This window comes from Phalangium opilio, unplaced genomic scaffold, assembly GCF_054372755.1.
Source record: "Phalangium opilio isolate 3A_F unplaced genomic scaffold, DU_Popi_V2 ptg000344l_1, whole genome shotgun sequence".
NCBI lineage: Eukaryota > Metazoa > Arthropoda > Arachnida > Opiliones > Phalangiidae > Phalangium > Phalangium opilio.
The window spans coordinates 902,204-920,364 of record NW_028324227.1 but is presented as its reverse complement, the minus strand read 5'-3'; the positions used below and the strand labels follow the sequence as shown (position 1 = coordinate 920,364).

The following is an 18,161-nucleotide window of genomic DNA, read 5'->3' as shown; positions in this document are numbered from 1 at the left end:
TATAGAACTACTAATTCCAACGCGACAAAAGAATTATCTTCCGTTTACAAAATCGTTCCTTAAATTAGTCAAATTTAAATAATAACGCGACGGGTGTTTCAGTCCGCCCGAAAAATCAAGCTCTCCCAAAGCGACTGCATATTAATTCTATCATTAATAACATTTCGCCACATTTTTTGGTGCCGAAACCCGGGAACGTATGCGGTTGATGTGTTTATACTAATGAATATTGCGAGTGATTATAATCGAAACTATACGAGTTGAGTACAAATAATCAAGAATCATGTTTGGAGAAGACAACCCGGATGAATATCGTGATGCGCCGGAGCGACCTGGCAACCAAGATGGTGCGATAAGTAACATTTTAAGTAATCAATATCGAGATGATGGTGACGCGAACTTGAAACTTTCGAAGTTAATTCGGAGAAGAGGAGCCTTTAAGTCGCTTATTACGAGATATTTAAAATCAATGGAAGAAGAATGTAACGCTTCTCAGCCGCGAGCAAAGGTAATAAAAGACTTTTTAATTCAATTAAAACCAAGAGAAGAAGCTCTTCAAAGTATCAACTTAGAAATCGAAGAGTTAATAATAGATTCCGAGAGATATGAAAGGGAATTTACTAGCACGCAAGATTACCTTTCAAACATTATCAGAATCAAGGATTTAGCAAATCAAGTGCTAAATGGCGAACGCGAGCCCGAAGTAAATATTTCGCTCAGTCGAGCATCTGCAAATACAGGGATAGCCGAGTTAGAAGAGCGTCGGGCAGCCAACTTACAAATTAGAGAACAATTTATGCGAGAAAATGGAAGTCATAACAGTCAAACTAGATTCAATAGAGAAGATGAAGACCTTTCTGGTACCGTCCGAAGTAACAGTAGAAGAGTAGGCGTGCGATTGCCAAAAATAGAGATTCGTAAATTTAATGGAGAATTCACTGATTGGACCCGATTTTGGAGCCAATTTGAATCAAATATCCATACAAATGATGCTGCTGACGTGACGGATAAATTTTCTTACTTGACGTCCTTACTGGAAGGACCAGCCCTAAACGAAATAAAGGGATACACGGCCTCTCCACAAAATTATCAATTAGCCATTCAAACGTTGCATGAAAGGTTTGGCCGTAGCGACATCGTTGCGAAATCTCATTTAAAAGCCTTAAAGAATCAGGCTCCTATTCATAAAGCGAGCGATGTTGTAGCTTTAAGAAAACTCTACAATAACTGCGAAGTACAATTGAGATGCCTTTACGAGCTTGGACAGAAGAAAGAACTAAATGCTGGACTTTTGGGAACAGAGATACTCGATTTGCTACCTAAAGAAATATCATTAGCCTTTTATCGTACTAATCAAGGTTCAGCTTTAGTCAAAATAGATGATCTGATGGCGTTTCTAAAGGTCGAGATCACCTGCAGGGAGCAGGCTTACGCAGATTCGAAAAACGAGATGGAATCAAAATCAGCGAATATTAAAGAGCATCAACAGAATACAAAACGCGAACTAGGACGCGAACGTAATTGGGCCCCTAATAAACCTAAATTTGCCAGTGCTGCAGCATTAACTACAACTGTACAGGATCGAAAATGCATTCTTTGCGAAGAGACTGGGCACAACCCAATCAACTGCATTAAAATAAGCGTGAATGAAAGAAGAGAAATGGCAGCCAAAAAGAGATGTTGTTTCATTTGTCTTAAACAAAACCATTTAGCGTCGGACTGTTACCTGAGAAGTAGAAAATGCAAATATTGCAATAAAGAACATCATCCAGCACTTTGTAACACGAATATTAAACATAAACCAGAAAAAAGGAGAGAGGACACTGAGCCAAAAAGCACGGAGAGTAGAGAAACACAAGTATCAGCAGCTGTGCAAACTGAAACGGTTGGAGTGGTCTTACTGAATACGGCTAAAGCGATCTTATCTAGCGAAGATGGTAGTCAAAGAACAGGAGTTAGAATTTTGTTAGACGAAGGAAGCCAAGGCTCCTTCATTCGAAAAGCTATTTCGCGACAACTCAAGCTACCAGTCATAAGGGAAGAATCGTATAGCGTGCATCCTTTCGGGGGTGGAACTCCCATTCAGGCGACAAGAAGGAGAGTCAAAGTAGAACTGCGAAATAAAAGAGACCCTACCAAACGAATAAGTGTTGAAGCGGCCGAGACCCCTGATATTTGTGGGGGTGAATTCAAACTGGCGAGCGAAGAAATCATTGAAAAAATGAAAGGAAAGGGGCTTCCTTGGGCTGACTCCCCCTTTGGGGAAGGAGAACCTGAAAGAACTCAAGTAGATCTGTTAATAGGCTCTGATTATCTATGGGCAGTTACTACGGGAAAAACTGAAAAAATAAGCGAAACATTAACCGCGAAGGAAACCACCTTTGACTGGACTGTGGCAGGTCCAACGCAGGTGGATTCTAATAACTCAATAGTAGGAGCAATATCCGTATCAAGTTTGGTCGTAGAAAACGAAGATGAAATGATATCACGCGAACTGCGAAGATTTTTTGACCTAGAAGCGATGGGAATTACTGACACGGATGCAGTATGCTCTGACAATAGTGAACTTCTAGAATTATTTGAGAAAAATATCAAATTCCAAGAAGGGCGATATGAGATTTCTTTCCCGTGGAAAAAGAATAAGGAGCAATTAAGCGACAACTATCCAGTAGCGTTAAAACGTACGCGTAACTTGATCACACAACTCAAGAAAGATCCAAAACTCCTTCACGAATATAATGAAGTTATTAAAGAGCAAGTCGAACAGGGTATCGCCGAATTGGTCACCCCTTCAATCAAAAGTGTCGATCTAGAAAAAATTGAAGATGAATTCATACCAATCTTCTACTTGCCTCATCGCGCTGTCATTAGAAAGAATCACGACACAACAAAGCTAAGAGTAGTACAGGATGCATCTTCCCATGAAGTCGGAAAACTCTCACTAAATGAATGCCTCGAAACAGGCCCTAATTTAAATCCAGAATTATTAGACGTCTTAATTCGGTTTCGAGAAGGAGCTATCGCCTTCATCGGTGATGTGGAGAAAGCGTTTCTCCAAATTTCAATCAATGAGAATGACCGTGACGTGTTGAGATTTTTATGGCCAGATATTTACAACATTGATTCTGCGACAAGTCTTCAAGTTTATCGGATGACTCGATTACCATTTGGAGTGACAGCGAGTCCCTTCGTACTGGCCGAAATTCTAAGATATCACGCACGAAAATACTCTGAAGAGAAACCAAGAATATGGGAGCTCGTTGATAAATCATTCTATGTAGATGATTTAGCTGCAAGCACAAGCACAGTAGAAGACGCGTATTATCTCACCACAGAAGCTGCTTTTATCTTGAAAGAGGCAGGAATGAACCTCAGGAAGTTTAAGAGTAACTCTCGCAAGCTTAGAAAATTATGGAACCTTCCTGAAGCTCCAAGTTCCAACACTAAAGTATTGGGGTTATACTGGGATGAAAATCGAGACGTTTTGGTGTATGACTGCGATTCCTTAGTAAATGGATTATCCGGGAAATCAAATACAAAGCGTTGGATTTTAAAAATTGTCGCTCGCATATTTGACCCTTTAGGATTTCTCTCACCTTTTACAATCCGAGCGAAGTTCATCTTACAACTGCTATGGGTGAAGGGAACAAAATGGGACAGCGAACTAGACGAAGAAGTATCCTCCTTATTTGAGAACTGGTGCGATGAGATAAAAGATATAAAGAAAGTCGAAATTCCAAGATTCTACTTTGGAGCGATGTTTGGGATAGAGAACAGTAATATAACTTTACACTGTTTTGTAGACGCTAGCAAAAAAGCCTTTGCAGCCTGCGTATATTTGAGATTCGAAAATGAACAAGGAGAAATCAGCACGTCTCTAGTTATAGCAAAAACTCGCGTAGCTCCCATCAAGAAATTAAAACTCCCAAGGTTGGAGCTAATGGCAGCAGTACTAGGAGCAAGATTGGTCAATTATTTGCTAAAAACACTCAAGATTAAAATATCTAGCACGCATTTGTGGTCTGACTCGACCATCGCTTTGTATTGGATAAAGGGTTCCGCGTCTAAATGGAAACCATTTGTATCAAATAGAGTGAGCGAAATTCAGACACTAACCGATCCAAGAGCATGGAAACACGTGAAAGGCACAGAAAACCCTGCCGATCTCCCAACTAGAGGGAAGAAAGTTAATGACTTAATAACAAGCTCACTCTGGTGGAGTGGACCAAAATGGCTCCGTGAAAACCGCGAAAGACAAGATGAAAATTTAAAAACAGAGGGAATAATAAATTCTGAAGAGGTCCAAGAAGAATTACTGGTCAGCGAACGCGAAGGCCTTGCCGTTGCAGCAGTCCAACTGCAAAAAGAGCCATTTTTGGATCTCGATAGATTCAGTAACTTAGAGAAGGCAAACAGAATAACCGCCCATTGGCTCAGATACATGAGAAATTTAAGAAATCCAAATAAAAAGGTTACTGGAGAATTATCAGCCGAAGAACTGATTGTAGCTGAGTGCTACTGGGCAAGAAAGGCTCAAGAAAAAGCATTCCAACAAGAAATAAGCGCACTAAGGAAGGGCGAAAAATTGCCTTCAGATTCGAAGATTTTAACCTTGGAACCATTCTTAGATCAAGAGGGTCTGTTATGTGTAGGGGGACGAATAAATGAAGCGAAAATGACGTATAGAGAACGTCATCCCTGGATTCTACCCTCTGATCATCGATTCTCGGAGCTACTCGCGCTACACCTCCATGAGAGACTTCTACATGGAGGGGTAAATGATACGCTTATTGAACTTAGAGAAAAATATTGGCTTCTGAGGGGTCGACAAGTCGTAAAGAAGGCCATTAGCCACTGCTACGTATGCAGAAGATTTAAAGTAAAACCTGCAAATATGACCATGGCCCCTTTACCTGCGAGTCGTGTGGCACCTGCACCACCCTTTGAGGTGTGTGGACTAGACTTTGCTGGCCCTTTATATACGCGAAAACAAGAAAAATGCTATATAGCTTTATTTACATGCGGCGTTACGCGAAGCATTCATCTCGAATTAGTGTCTGATATGACAACGGATAAGTTTTTGTTAGCTTTGCGACGGTTTATAGCGCGACGCGGAATGGTGCGAAAAATAATCTCGGATAATGCGAAAACTTTTAAAAAGGCGGAAGCCGATCTCAAAGAAATTCGAAGATGTCTGAAAGCTCCCGAAGTACAAAAACACGCCGCTAAATTTCAAATTTCGTGGGTATTTATCGCCGACCGGGCGCCCTGGTGGGGCGGGTTTTATGAACGTTTAGTGAGGAGCGTGAAGACTGTCCTGAAAAAAGTTCTCGGTCAAGCACGTCTATCGCACGAAGAGCTTGAAACAATCTTAACCGAAGTTGAAGCCGTAATTAATTCGCGACCGATTACCTTTACATATAATGACGTTGGCGAACCGCGACCTTTAACTCCCGCCCATTTTTTAATCGGTGATCGATTAACAGCAATTCCCGCGCGTAAATTTCCAGTTGAAGAAAATCCTAACGCGACACGCGAAATATTAACCAAAAGGCTTAAATATCGAGAAATTCTAATTGAAAGGTTTTGGAATCGATGGCTAACCGATTATCTCATGGAACTAAGATCGGCGCATCATCGACCACATAGTAAACCAACCCCAGAGCTGAAAGTAGATGACGTGGTTTTAGTTAGCGAACCTAAAATACCTCGCCAAAATTGGAAGATGGCAATAGTCCAAAATACACACGTTGGCCGAGACGGAAAAATAAGGTCTTGCCATCTTAGGTTGTCAAATGGTTCGGAAATAAGAAGACCCATTCAACTCCTCTACCCCTTGGAACTTTCGTAAAACAAAATAATATGGTTGAACTTGCGTTCAAGGGGGGGGAGTAATGTTAAAACATTTTTATATATTCTTTAAAATTTAGTGATGTGTTATATGTACTTGTATTTTCAATATGCTTAATGTGTTCGCCTCGCATGGAACAGTTTAGGCCACCTATGGTGTACTTCGGTCACTGCTCTTGGCCTTTCTCTTGTCAAGGCCAGGAGCAGATAGAAAGTTTGATTTGGAGAGGAGATAAGGGAACGGGGGTTCCTACACGTGTTGGTCCCCTTCCCAACAAAAGAAAAGGGCCTTTTATGGTAAAAAAGGAACGAGTAAAAATCAGTGTCTTTTCTAAGAAACTCCCGCGAAAGTAAGACGTATGAAAAGTCCATGCGAAGCGAATATAACTTTTACTACTATCGAGAATTCAAAAAATAAAGATTTGTTGTTTTTTATGGTTACCAAGTCTACTTAATTTGTATAGAACTACTAATTCCAACGCGACAAAAGAATTATCTTCCGTTTACAAAATCGTTCCTTAAATTAGTCAAATTTAAATAATAACGCGACGGGTGTTTCAGTCCGCCCGAAAAATCAAGCTCTCCCAAAGCGACTGCATATTAATTCTATCATTAATAACATTTCGCCACACTTTTTATTGGTTTTTACTTTAATTTTCCTCTTCATATCCGGATACCCCTATTTAAACTAAGGAGCTATTTCAGTTGTGACGTCAGAGTGACGTACACCGGAAATTGAGTGGAAACGTGTAATTCATTTAGTGGGTCCGCTGAGTGACTGTCCCCTCGCTTTACTCAGAGTTTAATTATGTTATCAACTTTTGCAGTTTTCAAAATAGCTTTGTTCAAGAATCAAGTCTCTCTCATTTTATAAACCATAAATATTAGAATACCGCCTTTATAATCGTAATTTTTCAATGTTAGTATTTGTTATGGCGTGTAAAAAAGCAGTTAATTACAATTTAGCCTTTATGAAAAGTTTGAAAACGGATCTACACCCGTTTACTTCCTGCTATAATTAGCAATCCTAAATTGCGCGCAAATTCGGTGGCCACGAAAGGGAAGTAACCCCCTACGCGCTCCCCCTATTCACACCCTAAACAAATTAGTAATAATGGAAAAAATGGGTTCCTAATCCTAAATAGAGTCAGCGTGTTAAATAGGAATCCGCTTTTCGCCGTTAATTACTCGTTGGCGCGCGGCAATGGCTACAATCGGCCAGGAAATAGGTAAAAGGTTCCAATTGAATGGAACCCGCAGAAATAAAACGGCCACAGCGAGATATCAACTTTAGTCGCTCGCCCACCCCTCCACCTTTCATTATAGAAGTTTACACATTGAAAATTACGCGAAATCAACCAGCCGTATCGACAGGGTAAATAAAAACTTTTCTTTCAAAACCCCTTTTATAGCGTTTACGTTTCTGGTGACGCGAAATTGCCGACGGCAGAGCTTGGCGCGGAAACTCCCGAAAAACTGGTGCTAGTGTAGTCGTGGACGAAATAACTTAAGGAGTTGCTATATTCATATCAGTTCGAAACTTTAGGTTGTTCTAAGTCCAGGTACTACAAATCCAATTCTTAAAGGGAGTTCGATGGATAATATAATAACAGTTTTGATTTAATTTATATTAAATTTAAACACCGGCACTTTGAATCGGTTTTCCATTGTCTGCTAGTTTCTCGACACCATGGAGTGATATTTTAGTAAAAGCCAATGGAAAACGTCATAGTGATTTCTGATTTAGACGCGCAAAACAGTTGCAGTCGATTATAATGAAAGGTTTTATTTAAATAAGTTTTCTTATTTTCTTACTCCAAGTGTTGTCGTATAGATAAGCCCGTGGGCCTAAACATAGACCTAACTAAACTTTAAAGCTCCGCTTGAACGTGGAGAGGTCATCGGCACCCCTAGCGGTGGAAAGGCACCGCGTGGATGGTTGGCGCTCATATCAAAATAGAGTAATAGACGGTAACATTTCTCTGGTCGGAGCCGCGGCTACCACACCGCGTAACCCCCGTCCCAAAATAAGTCCCGAATAGAAATCAACCATTTAGTTGGCTATTCTTCGCTTCGCTCGGATTGCTATCTAATAGCTAAACGTTCCAGTTTCGTGGCTTTTCTTTTATTACCTAGTTTCGAAGTGACGAAGAAAAAGGTATACCATTTTCATTTTCCCCCACCGAGCCAACAACGGTATCTTTGGATTATTCCTAATCTTTTCAGAACTAGCTCCGTTAATCACGCGATCAGTGATCTCCCGTACTCGTTTTCCCCATTAACCTTTCACCCCGTCGCTTAACTTCATTAAGAAACTTATAACCTAGTGTTACCTCACTCAGTCTTTTGGATTAACCGCGGGACCTCGAATGTGGATCGGGAACTTTGATCGAAAAGTTTAAACAATCGCGCTGTGTGTAAGGTTTTCTGGAACGGACGTGTGTATTTACTATTGTGGCATTATGCGATCTACGAGACAACAAAGTGACGTTTGTGTTTCCTATCCGGAATTGATTCGATTTGGAAAAAGGTATATTGACAATTTCATTGTCAAATTCTTTTTATTTGTTACGTTTTGATTTTGATATTGAAACGATGCGTAAGCGGGATTTAAACTGCGTTTAAATTGTAGATCTTTTTATCTACGTTCGTTCAACCGTTTTACGGTTTTTAACAGTTGGTAGTTTGACGTTTATAGGGTCATTTGAGTCTTTGACAGGTCGTTTGTGGGTTCACCAAATTATAGGTGCATTGTTAGAAATCCAATACCTAAAGTTAAACACCATTCTGTACAATTTCCACTTAATACGAAGTGAATCCGCCTGGACTTTTAAACATATTTTTATGAATGACCTCAATTTGAATGCATCTGATACCAGTATCAAGTTAAAATTCATTTTAGCTGATTAAGGAATTTATTTAATACCTTGGTAAAGATTATAACATTCGATACTTTTTTAATATTTTAAAATATGAAAGCTGAGACTCCATTTTGTGCATTTTTATTTTTTAACGCGATTCTGGTATCCATTATCTTCAAGGTCATCTCGTTTTTGACCGCGGGCATAAAGAGGGAAAAAACTATCAAGTTCGACTCACTAATCTCCATTAACTAGTTTTGTTTTTTATTCCCACCAATCCTACATCCTCTCCTTATTTTTTATAAATATTTAAAATGAAACCACAAAAATAAAATTTCAGATGATAGTTGTTTGAGGATAAAATTCTCGTTAAAATAAAGATAGCGTCGTATATGGGGTTAAGAAAAGTATTAAAAGGTTAAAGCGGGTTCAGTAGAAAGGAAAAGATTAGACGTGTTTATGTTAAACTATTGGGGAAGCCAGCATTAAACTAGATCGTTCATAGTTTCATTGAGATCGGTATGTCCCATTTTTTGTGAAAGATCATGGCCCTTCACAGAGGGGCTAATCACTCTCAAATTCCCTGTACACCGATTACGGTAGTTTTGTTACTTGCGACGAATGTTTTGCCCTGCCACATCTCATACTCGATTTTTAGTATTTGAACTCAAGGGTATTTTACTCGAAATTTTAAAATTAATCTGAAACTCTCACGACTTGGTTTTTCAAATTTCAAGACATAGCTTTTCGTTACGTTACATGTAATCACTGTCAAGGGTGAAGCTTTTTTTACAGTTAAAGGTACAGCGCGTTCCCGATAAAGCTGTGTGACTCACCCCTTGCCCTTCACCTTAAAAACATTTTCCATCTCAACTCTAAACCCTACCATAGGATATAAGATCCCAGTAACCTTGATAAGACCCTACCCTGTTCTGGTTTTACCGATGACGCGGATGAAGGGACCCCCTGGACAGGAGAGGGACACAGGGAAGGTGTTTCGTTTTAGGGCAGGAAGCAACACGTGAAGATAATAAAATACTGAACTTACTAATCCTTATCATGATGTTTGGTATCCGATACGTCACTAGCTGGTGGTTAAAAATTTTCCATAATCTTCGAGAGGTTTCTTATTGGAAAACCATTTTTTCTTAATTCGAAGCAGCAATTTAAAGACTTTAACCGAATTTATCCGTTATACATGGTCTTTAAACTTTCCCTACGCTAAAGATCTTTAAAGAAATGAAAATGCAATGTGACGATAAATTACCCTAGCGTTTCTTTTTGACGAGTTGATTTAAAACTCTGACTAGGAATTGTTTTATTTCAAAAGTTCGATAATTTCTCAATGTGGACTTATGCTGATTGTTAATTATATTCCCCCGATTCTCTGTCACGTGCTATGGTTCGAGTTATTTATTCAAGTGATATTGTTTATCTTCAAAAGTAAATCAATTGATTGAAAGTAAATAGATTTGCAGTTGATAGTTCTGACTTGTAAACCATCTCAAATTCAAATTAGTTTTCGCTAGAATAGGGCCTATACCTTATCAATGTAAAAAAGGGGGGTAGGCAACCCTCAGTATCGGGACGTACAAGGGGGTTGATACATTGCTGTCTCTGCGTACTCTCATGATACAAATAGACTACAGCGCAGGCTCCGTTTTAGTTACATCGAAATGGTCTGTTAGATAAACGCGCTTTCAATCGTTCGGAACATGTGGCTAGTAATATCGAATCAACCCATGTAGGACATTTTGTTTGATCCCCAAGAAGTACCTCTCGATTTTTTCTAATTAGGAAAACTAACCCAAACGATATAAATCTTGGGAAAGAAAAAGATGTATCATACTCCCCTTGGCGAAAACGAGTAAAGTTTAACCACGGATTCACTGAAAATATTGCGGTCGTTGAATGTTGATAAGACCTTGAGAATTAACCAACGTTTCCCGCGAATAATGACTTTAATAGAACTGACATTTGTATCATGTGACACCCTGAAGTTAGAGTTCACGCTTTATTTACTCCTGGTGAAAGGGGAAAACACTATTGGGACTCTTGGCGATTTTTGTATTGGGCTCGAGATGAGGACGGATAAGTACGAGAGACGCGAGGCTAGCCAGTCATCAATTTAGGTAATTGGCCTGTTGATATTCTTGAGGAAATTGAGTAAATTCTTGATGAGATTTAGAAGATAAGGAGGAGGAGGTGTCGCATCGTCCTCGGGCTTCAGACGCGCGGCGAGTTGGCGACTAAAGAAAAGGAAAGAAATATATATGTATCTGGGATGAAAAAGAGAGATGAATATAGGAATGGATGGAGCGTCGTGATGGATCGAGGGAGGCTCACCCGGGGGTCAACTCTCGTCTGGCCTCTCCGACTCGATTGAAACATCCTAGGTTTAGAGGAAAGTATTTGAAGGAGTATGTCCTAGTTTGATTAAAAGTGGATGCTACGAGATTAGGGTTTATTATGGACCGAATTGAGGCAAACTCGGATTGGATGAGAGTATCAAGTTTTCCACTGGCGACGAATGACATCCTCGACTCTCTCTTTCTAAGGCACTTCGTAGTATCTTACAAATTTACTCTTTTTGATAAATAAGTAGGATGTATTGCGTTAGGACTTTGATTGTCAACATTAAAACTGCGAACCCAAACAGACGAAATTACAAATCTTATCTACATTTATGTTGGTGTTTGACTCAAATATTGATATCGTTTTGAGCATCGATGATCAAATTTTCCAATTTCTAATCAAACGATTTTTGTGTAGATGTAAGTTGGCTTTAATTTAAAGCCAGCAAATTACCAATATTTTAAAAACTCCCGCCGTAAATTACCTATATAAGGATACTGTATTTCTAATATGGTAATATACCCGGCATATTACCAGTAAATTCACTTATTTTTGTCGATCAGAACCTTTGCCAGTGTAACTGTTAGTTAATGAACTAAATAAGTAACAGGACGCTAACTTAATTTTGAGTCAGTGCGAGTAGGCTAGTTTCCCACCACTTGTAGTGAACTCGGGTGAACTCCGTCTGGTGTTGCCCCTTGGCACGAGGAAAATAACCGCGTGTGTTGGTTACTCTGCAAGTATTTAATGCAATGGTCTATATTTTAACTCTGCCAGCTTCGGAGTTAAGCGCATTCTTGCTACAAGATACTCGTGCTGACAAGCGAGAGAGTCAGTGTAAAAAATATAGGGGCAAAACCTCTCGTTGAAAAAAGAAATCTGGAGATAGCGAGCGAAAAATTTGCTTTCTCAAATTCTCCGAAAACAAACAGGGCTATCCAATAACTGTGATCCCATTTCGGAAGACTGTGTCAACTGAATAAATTTTTCCCCTTCCAAAAAATCGTAAAATATAAAAGACTATCCGAAATTTGAGATAAATATAATCCCCAAATGTATTCCTATTCCTAAAAAAAGTCAACCAACATAAAAACGAGCTCAAGGATGATTGCATGATGATGATGATCGCCGAAAAATAAGCATTTCCCTATTTTGTGCCTCTTCCCAATATCCGCTTAAAGACCACACGCGAGCGAATACCCCTAAACTTAGCGGGTATTTTGGAAGAATCGTGTATGAGACGAACAGATTCTACAAGTGGTAATGACCAACGATATCATACAAACTTGGAGAACCTGGAAACGTCAGGGATGTAATTTGTTCACTAAGGAAAACTCAGGAAAATTAATAATTTTTAGTGAAATTCAGGGAAATATTAAGGTTATGTAAGTTTGCTCTGAAGAGGTTGAATAGAAGGGAAGGTAACAGTGTCTGAATGATGGACATCTTGTCTCTTAAGACGTTCCTTGCGTTATGATCATGTTCAAGTGGTATATTTCAGTGCACTATTATCATCTTTTCTATGTTTCAATTTCAATATTGTTCTAAAGGGTTGCACGTGGTCTTTTACTATATTTAATCATGGGCAGAAAGAAGTAGCGTCACCAGTCTGAGCGACAATGTGTAACAAAATTTCCATTCGAATTATGATTTTACGATCGTCGTGGGGGTGAGTGGGAAATTGTTATCTGTCATTTTATTGAAAAGCTAATAATTCGCCGGAATCGAGGAACTACCGGTGTATTGGAATTCATAATATAACGCGCACCTGACTCCGCCGCCTCATTGTTATTACCATTACCGTCCGCTTCAGCCTTTTTCCGTAAACGGAAGTTACGGATGCGTAAGCAGGCAACGGGAAATGGCGGCAAAAATAGACTCGGTTATTACGCGACTATATTTTATGCATGCGCCTACCTTTACCAAAAGTATAGTAACACAAAGGTATTAGATATTGTTATTATTAATACGATATTACGAAGGTAATATAGTTTCCAGACAAACACCTAATCAGTCTGAATCTGACTGAGGCTTCAGATATATCTCAATCTCAAATTTTCAATAGATTTTGTGCGCACAAATGTTGCCAGTCATTTGTGAGTATAATTCAACCACTGTCTAAAACGGACTGAAAATGTTGTAGTTCTGTTCGATTCAGATCATTCAGTTCCACAAATAACTGGCAGCCCTAAGCGCAGTTAAGAAATTCCTCTCCATACCAAAATGACAAGCAAAATTTTATATTTTTTCAAATCAAAGGTAATTTGATGATCGAAGTAATGAATTTGGTTTATTTGTTGGTGCAGAACTTTAACGTTTGATAGTAGTGGGAGGAAAAACAATGGATTCGAAACTTCGTGTTGTTTTACTTCTCTTTACTCGAATTAGCCACGCTGCGCTGAGCCAGATAGCTGAAGTACAGTACCTCTATCCGTATCTTTCCCCCCTTTTAAAAACCCTTTTCAGTTTATTATTATTCAGCGGTATTTTAGATTAAGAAACATTCCTAAATCTCCCTCCCTCAATTTTCCCGCGTTCCTGGCAACTTTTCTTGTACGGCGTATTATTATTATTTTTCTATGAACTCCTAGTGTAGGTAAAGGTCTTAAGTTTAAATTAGTTCTTGTTTACTCCATATTAGGTATTAACGTAAACAACTTGTGAAGCTATAGATTATTTTTAATTGTGAGATCTGCCCACACTAGATACTAGTTCGAAAAATGCGAATTAATTTAGAGGGGAAATACGTGAAACGAAGGCCGTTTATGGATATATTAACATTTATAATTTTTGGGCATTAATTAGTGGGTTGAATTCTAATTACTTTGATATTTCTTTCTTTGAAATATTTTTAGTGTTTATTATACTTAGATCAGACGTTCAACTGTGGTTAAAGTCGATTTAACTGAACATCTAAGGAGAATATTCTTTATGTAGAAATTTATAATTCTTTGGATACTGATCGTTTATTATATTGAAGCAATTAATTATAACTACGCAAGAAAATCTACCCTTTAATTAACAATACGATACGGTCAAACCCACCCATGACAAAAGCATTGTTTTTATTTGTCCACGGTACCAGTCGGGTTGTTTTCTCGAAATAACCTTGTAGATAGGTTTGATTATTAACTACTTTGGAATTTGAATAAATATACTATCTTGGCTGTAAACTCTACTTTAAACTGGTAAAGGTAGGGGTTTCCATGACAAATCGTATCCCGGATTTTTTCCAACGTATTTCGCAATTAAGGTGTTATGTTTTTGCAAACGATATCGGTTGAAGGATTGTTTTTTATTATTATTCATACAGAATTATATTTTTATTTCTGTTTTATTCCTCTCGTTAAATTGTCATTCATCCTCAATTTATTAGGCATCCCAGGAATGGATGAGGAGAGAGGGGCGATTTTCAAGTCTTTAAATTGAAAATCCCATTATTCATTCGGTTAATTTCGTCGAAGGCAGGATTCGATTTAATCTGTCTAGACCCCGCTCGCCGGAAAATTAATTAGCGTCCACTTCAAGGATGGAGGAATCCATCTTCTTTAAGTTTTAAAGTTCACCATCTTATATAATAAATATTATACAAAGAGAAATTCCACGAAACTTTGTATTAAGATATTTACATTTCACGCATTATTTGTTCCGAGTTTTCTATAGAAATATTACGTTGGATGTTGGGGCCAAACATTCGAACTAGTATCGATACTTCATCCTATACAGGATGTTTTTGATAAGTCTGACGTATATTAAGGGGATGTTCTTTGAGCAATTTTGAGTCTAAGATTTTCTATGATATTTGCCGCCCGGGTAAGACATATCATCACGAAATGGTTGTGATCTTGCGAAGATACCTTCCTAAGGTCTTCACTCGTTAAATTTCTATTCCATTCCCTTAAGTAGGTCAAAATTAGTTAATTGCGTAATAGAATTTAAATAGCGTATAACGTTCATAAGCACCCTTTAATTCCCAGGTACAAATTAAATCATAAATGCATACCTAACATATATAAACATGACCCCAATTTTTTTTTCTCTTCAAGTTTGCACCCTAAACTAGGATAAATGACATTCGAATTCGTATCGAACTTCACTTATAAATTGAAGGTTTCATTTCTAGATCACTTATTAGAGAAGCGAGTCAAGCGGGCCGAAATATTTTAGAATAATTTCAACTTGATCCATCGGTATAAACGGCGTTTGATTTGATTGAAATATTAAGGAAAGCTAAATTAACAGAGCAGGACCGTTTTATAATAATGTCTTTTGAGAGGGGGATCGGAGCGTTAGAAAACAATTTTCGCAATTTAATATTTTTGTGTGTTAATAGAGCTATTGGGCGTGGTGGAAGCCGGCTCCCAACACCGTTTTTGATAAACGCGAAGAACCGTGAGATATCTTTTGCACGCCATTAAACACGCGATATGGAATAGTTTGTCTCAACCTTAGTGTATTCGATTCTCTCGTGAATTTTGACTCGTAGCTCGCTAGCATTTGGTGTAGCTAGCAGTGTAATTCACCATTTGAGCGTCAATACTGAGTAGAATGGACTGCGTGACGTCATACTTTATCGCTATCACGTCAAAGCCAATAAGGTTCGCTGTATTAGTCGTATGTCAACGCGTAATTGATGGTTAAGCTAAATAGACCGTGAAAGTTTCGTTATTATATTATAAAGATTTTTGTAAGTGGTGAGGCTTGGTGGGGCTATACGTCAGTTCTATATTCATCTGGAAATTTAATATATTCACGGTTTCGGACCTTCGTCTTATTATAATAAAATATGTATGGCGTCCAAATAGGTTTCCCTCTTGAAATTTGTAAAGCGCGGAAAACCGAGAAAAATATTTATAAATTGAGAAGCGCGTGATGAAACGGATGTAGCGGGTGATTTGACTGTAAACTGTTTTTAACTGGTTTAAGGAAGCCTAAAATATGTAAAAGCTATTTTTATCAATCAAAAATTCCTCATTTTTAAAAAAGAATCTAAATTTATTATCAATACTTATGCTAATGATATCAAAACACAGTTATTTTAAATAATATTCAACTACCATTTTCCTAGAACACTTGTTCTGAAGTCTTCCAAGAGCCCCTCGCCATTAAGCCTGTTAAGAACGTCTTAAACTAGATAGATCCGTGATATTTTACCGTCATGATAAACTATTAATTAAGCATCAATTTTAATGAAATTGAAAGTTTTACAAAACATTTTTGAAAAAAAATCAAAATGCAGATTTTCAAAAAAATTTGCAATCTCAAATTCAGATTGGATGGTTGCCTAGAATTCGGCAAACCTTTTGTGAAATTCTCCGAGATAGTTCTCGGCTCGTTTCCGACAAGGATTTCCTATACCAAAAACCAAATTTTTGTGTTCAATTCTGAATTTTTTGTTTACGTTTACAAGGACGGAAACAAGAAATTCGAGGATATAAGGTAAAAATCTACATTCAAAAATATTTGAACACGTAAGGTAAAAACATTCCCAAAAGATATACCGCCAAGCTACACCATAGGGAACGAATAGTCACGAATATGGTAATTCGAAAAATACAAAAATACCTCGAATTATTTGTTATTCTATTCGTTATTAGGCCATATTTATTTACTAGTAGTTCTTATATCTTTGATGAACTAACTAGGGAAGTTTTAAATTGCAGTTAAGTCAAGACATTTTGTTGTCTATCTCTGTCTAAATTAGTTCCCACGCGAGTGGAAAAATTAGCTGCGCGTAGAATGTCGTATCGCGATACCAACTACATAATGCACTTATGAAACATATCTTATAAACTTATGCACCAACGTAGAGTGCGTGCACTCTTGAGTGACTTGTCCCTCGATCATCATTAACTTACAAATCCAACACTCAATGTACAGAACTACTATAACTTTAGCACAAAAGTGTTTTACTTTAACTACAAATTAAATACAAGTTAACAGCTCCTTTAATTTTTTAGTCCAATCTCTGACTAATATAAGATATTATATCCTACATACAACCACCGCAATTTCTTATCAAAGTCTGTATCTTTTTATTTCAATTTTAATAGACAATAAGAAAATTTTAAACTGAATGCATTTCGCTTTTGTTTTTATTCGGCACGAGGTATTTTTTTTTTCTTTATTAATTTCTTTAAAAGTTCTCCACCCATTTTGTATTATGATACGGCGTGAAGAAAACGATTTTTAACTCATTGTTTAGGGTGGTTTTCTTATTATTATAATTCTTCTTTATCGCTAACAACTCGCCTCGCGTCATTTAATTCGGTTTGATTGTTGATTGCCGCGGTTAAAATTAAAGGCGAAAGTAGTCGAGTGGGTATGCCCAAATCGCGATTTAAAGTGTGGTTTACTGATATTATAACGTATTTGGAATCACGAAAACGTTTATTTGCATTCGAAACTAAACGAAGACAATGGCGTTTGTAAAGATCCGCCATTGAAAAATTTTAATTGAACCTTTACATTGTAGCTTGAATTTTTTTCCAAGGACGTTTTTTTTCTACTTTTGTGATTTTAGGAAGGGAAAAATATGGGGTCCTAAGTATGCGACCTTGCTATAAAACGTAACTTTACACACGTGGCCATTTTTTTCTTTTTCTTTTTGCCAACCCAAGAATTATTATTTTTTTTTCAAGTCCCGATTTAATTATTCTTCATAATAGCCTCTCTTCTCCGTGTTAAGAGTCTGCTTAAAGTATTTAATGTTTTTTGGTTGCATTAGCTATTAAATAATACGTGGGTTTTGCGTCGCTCTATCACGAAGGAAGGAGAATGTTAATTTATGCTCATATTTGAGCTCAGTTATACGATGAAACTTCACCAGTGTATAATTTTTAACTATATAAACCAAAACTAAGTTTGAAAAAAAGGATTAGAATTGTCCTACAAAACTCGAATAAATTTATGTCATTTCGTGCATAGGCCTATAGTTTTCTCGAGTGAATTCTATTTTTAAGTTTTTTCTTATTTTTAATCAAATGTACAATTATTTTTGATTGTGGTTCTACACGTAACAATCTAGATTCTAGAAAATAATTTTGCTCGCGTAGTTTCCCTTAATTCCGTAACCATAGTCGTGTTTTTGTTTTG

At 37.7% G+C, this 18,161-nt stretch overlaps 2 protein-coding genes across 3 annotated transcripts in view; both read left to right on the top strand.

Moving 5' to 3' along the window:
- The window catches only part of LOC149609948 (unconventional myosin-IXb-like), a 29,411-nt gene that overhangs the window by 1,401 nt on the left and 9,849 nt on the right, over positions 1-18,161 (top strand). The window contains exon 1 of one of the 2 annotated variants that reach the window (XM_089860003.1): positions 7,841-8,380. The exons of the other annotated variant lie outside the window; for it this stretch is intronic. The gene's annotated coding sequence lies outside the window, so the exon portion shown is untranslated. Of the gene's footprint in view, positions 1-7,840; positions 8,381-18,161 lie in introns of those variants that run through there. 2 annotated transcript variants of the gene reach the window in all.
- On the top strand, positions 284-5,851 carry LOC149609949 (uncharacterized). The gene has a single exon (XM_089859745.1). It carries the CDS (start codon positions 284-286, stop codon positions 5,849-5,851), a length of 5,568 nt encoding a protein of 1,855 aa, XP_089715871.1.

Excerpts from the sequence above, each read along its gene's own strand:
- LOC149609949 (XM_089859745.1), top strand. The coding sequence starts at position 284 with ATGTTTGGAGAAGACAACCCGGATGAATATCGTGATGCGCCGGAGCGA.